The following is a 9693-nucleotide window of genomic DNA, read 5'->3' as shown; positions in this document are numbered from 1 at the left end:
CGCGAGGCTTGCTAGTTTTGGTCTTTTTCGGCTTGCCTCTGGCAGTTTCTCTCCGCCACTCTCCTCCTATGGTCTTCATCTGATCTGCAATACTTATGTAGCTATGAAAATAGGGCTTCCATTATTTTTGGCTTTTTCCTTGATAGCTTCGAGGCTGTTGGGCGTGGGTTGAGTCGCTTGATGCAGGCTGCTATGGCCATGCTATCCTCCACATCTAGAGTTTGTGACTTGAGTTGGACAAATAAGGTCACATAGCTTGCAAGAGGCTATGGTTGTTTTGTAGCTCATGAGGAACTGTCGAGGATCTGTTGGGCCATTGAACTTTGGTAGTGTGACTGCTTTGTAGGTTGTGGGTCATGGGGCTCTTTGCAAGCCTAAGGATAGTGCGGAACTTTTGTCGATTGTTGTGTATGCGCTCGCTATCACTGGATGTTGTGTCCAACGAGGCTAGGATTTGGATATATGATGGGTGTATCATTGGTGTTGAAAGTTGGAAGTGATGGCTGAAGTGGCTGTTGTGGTGTGTTGCGCAAATGTTACAACTCGTTCAGCTCTTGCTGCAACTCTGCTAGCTGCCTTTTGGCCTCGTTTAGCTTCGCCAGCTTGTTGGCTGCTAATCTTTGCACTTAGAGCTCTTGACAAATTTCTCTTTTTCTTTCTTTAACGCTTCTATTTGTTTGAGTGCCGAGGCTATTTCTTCTTCTATTTCATTGAGGGGTTCATCATGCATGCTTACTTGCGGTAGTTCTTGGCTCGAGGTCTTCGCTTCAACTCTCCCTTTCTGACTTCTCGTTCTTAGGTTAGCCTTGATTCTTTTTAGCTTTTCTACCTTATCAGTTTTGACTTGCTCGACCGAGACAAGTTGCCTTTCCTACCCCGCCTCGTCCTCGGTGGTCTTCTTCTTCTTCTTGGGTGGCATCATGGGTTACTTGGTGGCTCAGAACATGGTGGACGCCAACGTTGGGAAACAAATCTCAATGAGACTCGAACACGACAATGTTAGAGAAGCACTCGTGGTTCAATTTTGAAAAAATGAGCATCCGTTTACATCAGGGTAGGGCTCCCCTTTTATAGTGTCTCTGAGGACACTTTACATTCCGCAATTACCCTTACTCAACTACTATATTCTTAGAATATGCTATACACATAGGTCTTTTGGAGGTAACTTGTGTGACTTGGTCTCCTCTCCCAAACCACGGTTCTCATGCCTTCAGTCAATCCCATGAATCATGCTCTCAGGCAACATGCGAATTACGCCTTCATGTTTCCAATGCCTTCGCGTCTTCAACCTCGTGCTCGAAGTCATCCTAGCCTCGTGCTTGAAGTCATCCTAGCCTCATGCCGAAAAGACGCCAGCCTCGCACCTTGAGTCCTGGCTTGCTTGCTCCAATGAACCTGAGTAAAATACAATAAACAACTCGGCACTCAGGGTTAACTTCGAGCGCTCGAGGGTAAGTTTCGTTATATCCTGGTGATCAGCGATTATCTCTTGGCTTCGAGACCGAATTTACAAAGGCGACCTGAGGATAGTAGTACTTTCACGCCAAAATGGCCCCTCGAGGTTAGGGACCCTCACCCGAAGTTGATTGTTTTGCAAAGCTATGTGGTTCGCATCAAACCAAACAACCTTGAAGGTGACCGTCCTTTCGGGCGATCCCCAACATAGATCTAGAACCCTCTCAGAGAGAGAGAGAGAGAGAGTTCGATGACTTGCCGGGCAAGCGGCATGACGATCCTTGGGTGGAGAACTTGTTCCGCCGGAACAGATCCGATGGAAGTTGTGCTGGTGCTAGATGAAGAGTTGGCGGAAGTCATCGAGTCGACGGAAGAAGCGGTCGGATCGAAATCCGCTGGCATGGTCCTGACTTGAATCTGGACCAGGTTGGCGAGGAAGTCCTTCATGCTCTCGGGAAAAAGAACACCGAGACGGGATGCTATTGAGGTCGCAAAAAGGATCTCACAACTTCCCCTACCTAGCGTGCCAATTGTTGGATTTATAAGCCCGACAGTCCACTAGGGGGTTACCCAAGTACTTGATTTGTAGGTTAGGGCGATTGCGAAACCAAGAACTTGAAGGTAATCGTGAGAACATGAAGAGACATGAGGGTTTTAGACAGGTTCGGGTCTCCGAAGAGTAATACCCTATGTCCTGTAAGCGCGAATTGTATTGCTTTGTATAGGATGAGTTGTCCTCGCGGGGGTGCCCTTGGTTGCCTTATATAGGTTGATGACTAAGTCGGTATGAATCTAATCTACTCAGTATTTACATGGAAAGCAATCTGAGCTGGACTACAAAATGTGTCCCATGATATCCGGGCAGATTTGAACTGTTTAGTACCCTTGATGTGTACTCCAAGTAGCTTCATGTCCTCGGCCCGCACATTTGGTCGGGCGAGCTCACTTGTCAGGTCCGGCCAGTATCCTAGTCGGTGGGGACTCATGGGGTACCCATATCCCTCGGTGTGCTCATCATAGTCTAGGTGGTTCTACTATCAATTTTAATCCCCTGGCCGCATAGCCTCCTTGTATATCCCAGTACTAATGGGTGACCTTTAGTACTGGGTGAAACCTCCACACGGTACTAAAGGGGTACCGCCCATCACGCGTCAGCCTGCCTTCTCTCTCACTCCACGGTCACCCCCCTCCCAACATGTACTAATCTGCTCGTCCCCCTCATCCAACCTCTCACCCATGCCTCTCTCTCTTCTTCTCCCCGCCGAATGCCCTCTCTCCCCCACACAGATCGATCACCCCACTTCGCCTCCCATCGCGGCCCCTCTTCTCCCCCCTACACTAGCCTCTCCCCTCTTACATGTGGTGAGGAGCGGCGGCGGGGCAAGGAGCGGTGGAGCTTTGGCGGGAGGGCGCGGCAGTGGAGCACCGGCAGGCATTGCCGAGCAAGGAGCGGTGGCAGGGCAAGGAGCAGCGGAGCTCTAGCAGGAGGGCACGGCGAACGGCCACGGGTTGCGGCTTCGGCGATCGGCGGTTTTTTTTATTTTTTTATTACCCCTTTAGTACCCGTTATTCGACCCGATATTAAAACCCCCCTTTAGTACCAAAGTAGCAAGACCGGTTGTGCCGGTTGCACAACCGGTACTAAAGGGGGTTAGGAACCAGTATTGAAGGCGCTTTTTCCAGCAGTGTATTCATTCAATCATTTAGGGGAACACAACATAACACTTGATCCAGTAGAAGGCTTCCACATGTTTATGATATACACCTTAGAATACATCTAAATCATACAAAGCACAATATAGATAAACACCAAAGTGAGGCTACTTTATTTGGATTACATGTCCACGCCACAAGCTCCATGCTGGTATACACCGTCGTTTCATAAAAATATTATGGATATACCTCGATTATTGATCGAACACCCAAGACCGGTATTATTTTGTAGTCGCTGAACCCAGCTTCTGAGAAAATCTTCTTCCACTCTTGCTCATCTCGTTCCATGCCACCGATAAACATGATATAGATATCAAACATGGCCTGCATCTCTTTGTGCTTCAAATCTAATGGTCCTGCTCCAATCACCATGTTTATTATTATCACCTTTCCACCGGCTTCTCTTGGAGGTATAGCCTTTTTGCAGTTCTTCAGTATCTTTACACAGTCATCATGGTCCCAATCATGCAAAACCGACTGAAACATAGCAAACATGCCATTCAAAAGTGGACAGTGTTTCGCCTTTGATACTATTTGCTATCGGCTGTATTATTCTTCTACTGAATAAATTAAATACTCCCTCCATCCCAAATTACTATTCATTTGGCTTTTCTAGGTACGTAGTTTTTGCTACGTATCTAGACATAGCATATATCTAGATACATAGCAAAGTCTATGTATCTAGAAAAGCTAAAACAAATAGTAATATGGGACAAGGGGAGTATATCCTGACCATTGTGCTTAATTTGTACCACAGAAACTGTGTATATATATACTCCCTATGTTCTTAACTTTTAGTTTCGTTTGACTCTTCGTGGTCACCAAACTAATTACGACTTCATGTTTTTTACACATTTCTGAATGTATTGGTAAAGATGAGTATAATATGCTTTGTAATATTTATATCGCCAACCATGAAAATTTCAACAAATTACCGGTCAAATTAAATAATACAAAGTTCCATGGCTCAGTAAATAAGTGTCTTTCTGAAAAATAAAAAGACAGCTAAAATATATATGTTCCTGTGTTCTCCACTAAAGGTGAGAGTTAGTAAGAACTATGCTTGTGCGGTGCTTAAGAGTAGCTAGCTTTGTTCATTTTGTGTTAATAGTAGCTAGCTTAGTAATTAATAGACAAGCAGTAGATGACGTCAAAGCAAAAATGAGCTCGTTAGGAACACAATTGATCCGAAGAATGGAACCTAGCTATCTGTATTATATTACGTGAACTTTCATGGTTGCTGTAACTGAATTTGGCCTTGGTTGATTGGTTTCTGACTATTTGATGATACTGTGAACGTCAAGAGAAGATTGAACACAAATTTTCAAATTCACACATAAGAAAATTGCACAACCAAGTTCGTTTGTTAATAGTTACACTCGGTATAGAGTGCGGGATAAGCTGGACACTGAATGACACAAGAATATAATCAGGAGAAAATTTTCCTGGAGACTGAATAATAGAACTAGAAGAGTACCTTCAACAGTACAGCATTTGCTGGTGGAATGCTCTTAAACATGTCGCCAGTGACAAATTGCACGCCCGTGTCAGTTGGAGTCTTGGCAATGACGTGGCCAAGATCCAGCACACTGCATTTCACATGCGGGAACGCCTTTGAGATGGCTTGGGCCGCTGCACCGATCCCTCCGCCGACGTCGACGAGTGAGCTTATTCCCTGGAAGAGCTCTGCGCGCTGCTTGATGGCGATGTCCACGATGAATTGGCTGTCTGAGGCCAACCCATCGTTGACGAGTGCATCAAAGGTTGCATCATGTCTGGTCATCTCCCAGATGGGCCGGCCGTGCGTCTGCTTGAAGATGCATGGGTCCGGCAGCTCGTGCTGGAACCATTTACCGAGCTCAAAGAAGGGGGAGACAATGATGGGATTGAGCACCATGGCTGTCAAAGGAGTCTGCGATCCAAGGAGAAGGCGGGACACTGAAGTAAGTGTGTAGACGGGCTCGCCGCCATCAGCCAACGGGTGCTGGATGCTGAAGATGTTGGTGGTTGTTAGGACGCGCATGAGGCGACGCAGGCTGGGAACCTTGGACGGGTGGAGATCGACCTTGGTGAATATCTGGGGAAGGGTGGCGGCACCGCCATGGAGGTCGATGGCATCAGCAATCCTGAGGTCTACGGCGGACTTGAGCGCCATGGACTTCATGAAGGCGAAGGTGTTGTGCCAGAGCACGAGCTGCGCATCAAGCAACCCCTGGTCCGTGCTATTGGTGAGCTCCATGATGCACTGACACTGCTGATTTTCCTTTGTGATGGCCTGATGGATGGACAGAGCAGGACATATTACCTTCCTTTATATAGATGTGGATCCGAGTAAAACCAGCGTCGAGGTATGCAAAACTTTGTAATTAATGTTCAACTGCACCGTATGCATCATTTAACAATGCCTGCTTCACCTACACATATTATCACTAGTAGAGAACTGACCTTTAGTCCCGGTTGGTAGGGTGCATATCTCCTGAAAATCCATCCGGGATAAACCAACAGGGACAAAAGGGGGGTCTTTAGTCCCGGATCCTTCAACTGAGAGTAAAAGGTTTACTCCTTGCTGCTTTCACCAACCGGGACTAAAGGGCCTGCCATGCCAGGCGCGGGACAGGCCCTTTACTCCCAGTTGGTAAAAGCAGCCGGGAGTAAAGGGTGCCCCTTTACTCCTGGTTGGGTTTCCCAACCAAGAGTAAAGGGTTTCCCTTTAGTCTCGGTTGGCTTTCCCAACCGGAACTATATGGCGCCCTGCATGACGCCTGAAATTTTCATGCATCATGTACGTAGTACCGCGGCCTTTTTGTTAACCTTTAGTAGTTGAAACTTTTTTATAATGAAATCAACTAGTATTTAAACGAATGAAATTTGTAATTATACAATTACTATATATATACACAATTCATATACATAATCAACTAGTATAATGAAATCAACTATATATACAAATCGATCTTAGCGCGTATTATATATACAAATCAAACTATATAACTACAATCTTCCCCTCGAGGTGTTGCTCGGAGCATCTATTTATCGTCCATCATAATAAAATTCTCCTTGTGGATTTACCACCTCGTCCATTAGGAATCCAATGAGACCTTCACATATTGCCGCTACTGTTTCTTTCTTCAAGAGTCCTTGTTGAATATTTAACATCTATAATTTGGAAATTTGTGAATGTTACACGAACAATTAAATATAAGGAGCTAGAAAATAATTAACTAGTAATAATTTTATTTTAAGTACATTAAAGTTGTGCGGCGTCATCTTTAGTCCCTTGGGTCCCATAAAACTGTGCATGTGCTCACAGATGTAGTAGCCACATAGATAATTCATGGGTTCCTATCTTAAGCACTTCAGTGCGGAAAAAAAATAAGTTATGCAATATTCGTGTTATACAATGTACTAAATGTGCAGACTTCATACGTACCGGGAAGTCTGTGTTCCATGTAAGTCTTTCTTTGAATGGACCTTTGTGTGTCCTTATTATTTCCATGCACTGTGGATTAGAATAATGAATGATATAGTGTAACAGGGATAAAATTTAGGAAACAAACTTTTGCATAAATGAGGATCCAGTGAAGCTGCGTACGTAAAATGTTCATGCATATTAGAGGTAACTAATTAATCAGGTAAGAAAATAGATAATGAAAGTAGACGGTATACACACACTTACTTGAAGTTGTATGGAAGTAGTATGAAATCCTTGAATTTTTGTTTGTCTAGGAAATTATATACTTCCACCAAGGTTTTTTCCAGCGATAATTGTATCTGTTTTTGGTTAACTACGGATGGATCGATGAAGCCAATATGTAGATACGCCTCTCGTCGGCATGTCTGAATTAGCATGCTACATAAAATGGAAGACGAAGTTAGTACGGTGGAGAACGCAAAAAAAATAATGATATGAGGCAAAATTTACATGTAGATAGAACCCAAGCGTTGATCAGAGAGACGTCCAGGGCATCATGATGGTACACTTCAACTATATCCTTGAAGTCTAACCACAGAACTTTTTTGCCTTCGCCGTAAAAATCTATCGGTTTTACCTTAAGGCCCAACATCTCCCTCGAGTCGGCGGACACCTTCATGTACCATTCATGGAATTCGTACATCTTTGTTGATAGATTCCGTACCAACTCAGGCCTTACTAGAGATTTGCCTAGCCCAAAAGTTCATCTCGGCTCAAGGACCGATGCAGCTGGCGGCTCAACTTGCCCTAAACATTCGTCAAGTCCCATACCTGTTTCTTGCATGAATTTCAATACTTGTGCTTGTTGATCCAAGGGCATTGCTGCTACCCTTTGAGCATCTTTAAATGCCCGAGGTCAGGGACAGCACCACTGGAAGATGACTTTCCTTTCCTTTTGTCCCTCTCATCAACCTTTACTAAAGCCCGTTCGTAGTTTGATAGTAGTGGTATCCTTTTCTTGGCTCCTTCTTCCATCCTGATAAAAAAGTTTAAATCTCTTCGATTTACTGGCGGTAGCTCCATCTCCCTTGCTTTTTTTCTTTGGCTTGTTTCTTGAACCACGCACTAGCCTCTGCTTGGATTTCTGCCCACTGTTCTGCATGACTCATTGCCTCCCAGCGTTCCTTACGAGTCACTTCAGCCTCCTTTGTTTTCTTCTTTCTCTGTCTTTGCTTGGGAAGCGGTGTTCGTGACTTCTTTAGTGGTACTACAGGTTCCTTCATCGGGGTTTCTCTTAGTCCCGGCGACGATGATTGGGGAGGGGTGTTGTTATTGTCGTCGTCGCTCCCACCACCAGGATGTGGTGGAGATGGAGACCTTGATAGAGCAGGAAGCGACGGTCCTAGAGCAGGTTGTACAGGAGATGATGGTCTCAAGCTATGAGGAGAAGGTCGATGCTGGGGATCTACGGGGAGCGGTCTTGAGCTCTGAGGAGATGGCTCCGTGCCGGGAATGATGATGTAGCGTTTGTGCCATAGAATGATCCCATGAAGCGCATCTGCCAGTGTACTATCCCCATCGCCTCCCGGGAGGGTCGACCTCTAGGCCTTCATATTGGCTATCAACAACCTGCTCTACGAGGATGCTAGCGTAGCCAGGTGGAATCTCCATGCCATGGCTGCTCTGACCTGCCAGGATAGGTAACGCACTCCCGTACGCCACCTGTACATATAGCAGAAGTAAAGAAGTTATTAAACTCCGATCTCGAGGTGTGGATCATTTGAGAAGATTGCATAAATATTATGTATAGGTATACCTTAATAGTGAGGTTCCCGACCGGTGCATGCAGCTCACATGAGGTGCATTGCGTGATGGCATCCAGGGGAAACTGTTGCTCCTCCACCGGTAACCTGGGCGTCTACGCATCGGGGACCCCTGTAGAAGCACAACTGCTCAAGAGGCGTTGAGAAGGGCTGGCGTAGTTTGGATTCGGCAATGCTCCAGATTGGGCCAACTTCGCAACTACGTAGGCCACTCGACGATTGATTTCCTCCAACATTCTTTCTTCTTGTGCTTGCACTTTGGATTCTAGCATCTGCCGCCAGCTCTCCTCGATCTGTTCCTTTCTTCACTTGTGGCTTGTATACGATGCGCTGTCGCCTCAGAAAGCAACCTTCCACGGAATGACCCTGAACCCTCGGCAACGTCCTGGGTGCTCGGGATTACCGAGGGCCAATATGAGCTCATCATTCTCTCGGTCCACCTTCAACCTCCCAGCCTTAGAATCTTCAATGTTCTTCATAAGTTGTTCGGCCTTCTCACGTATTGTCTCATTGAATATCAACATCCCATCCTCTTGGCTCAGGGAGCCTCCATGAGTGTAATACCAATTTTTTGATCGTTCGGGCCATTCAATAGTTGCAGATACGATTCCCCGTTCGATTAGATCTTGTTCCATCTTCTTCCATTTACGAATTGGTGTGCCATAACCACCTCGCCCTAGATGATGATGGTACCCCTTATGACCAGAATTTGTAGTGTTGGTCTGGATCTTTCTCACACCATCTTCACTCCTCTTATATTCAACAAATGGCTCCCAGTGGTCCCTCAACTTTGGCAACACATTGAAATCTAGAATTCGGCCCTTCTTAATGTAGTTGGCATCCAACATCTTCTTGAATGTCTGGAATTGTGTAGCCATTGTCTTCAGCGTCCATGCTTTCACATCCTTTTCAATATATCCTTCGGGAAATGTGAAATGTCTCTTGACATCTTCCCACAGCATATTCTTTTGTGTCTTCGGGAGCCCGTACGGATTAGTGCTTTGCCCTTCCATTCTCTGATGCTGATAGGCACGTTGTCCCTTACGATTGCCCCGATCTGACTCACGGACTTCTTTGCTACTTTTTTGGGAGGAACCGGCCTGCCCTCTTCTGTCACTTCCGTGATGACAAGCCTCCCTTCCATCATCTTTGTACGACCTCGTGTCTTCTACCCTTTCGTCAATCCAGAAGGCTAACAGTTCAAGATTCATTAATTAGTACGTAGTATAAACGGTGGCGTCAAACAATAGAAATTATATATACCTCACCGGAACCTTCCGCCATGGCAAG

The 9693-nt window shown here is 45.7% G+C and overlaps 1 protein-coding gene across 1 annotated transcript; it reads right to left on the bottom strand.

Annotated features, from left to right (window-relative positions):
- Positions 1–3180: 3180 nt before the first annotated feature.
- Positions 3181–5465, bottom strand: LOC117866541 (O-methyltransferase ZRP4). Its single transcript, XM_034750774.2, has 2 exons — positions 4646–5465; positions 3181–3645 (listed from the first exon to the last, which is right to left on the bottom strand). Exons 1-2 carry the CDS (start codon positions 5405–5407, stop codon positions 3346–3348), a joined length of 1062 nt encoding a protein of 353 aa, XP_034606665.1. The 5' UTR covers positions 5408–5465; the 3' UTR covers positions 3181–3345.
- Between the last annotated feature and the right edge of the window lie 4228 nt (positions 5466–9693).

This window comes from Setaria viridis, chromosome 8 (genome assembly GCF_005286985.2).
Source record: "Setaria viridis chromosome 8, Setaria_viridis_v4.0, whole genome shotgun sequence".
NCBI classification, from domain to species: domain Eukaryota; kingdom Viridiplantae; phylum Streptophyta; class Magnoliopsida; order Poales; family Poaceae; genus Setaria; species Setaria viridis.
This window is presented reverse-complemented; position numbering and strand designations above follow the sequence as displayed.

What these genes read in the sequence shown, in the direction of transcription:
- LOC117866541 (XM_034750774.2), bottom strand. Translation starts at nt 5,407, where the DNA reads ATGGAGCTCACCAATAGCACGGACCAGGGGTTGCTTGATGCGCAGCTC. An exon ending in CAAATGCTGTACTGTTGAAG is followed by an intron (nt 3,646 to 4,645) that starts GTACTCTTCTAG and finishes GCTATGTTTCAG; the next exon opens with TCGGTTTTGCATGATTGGGA.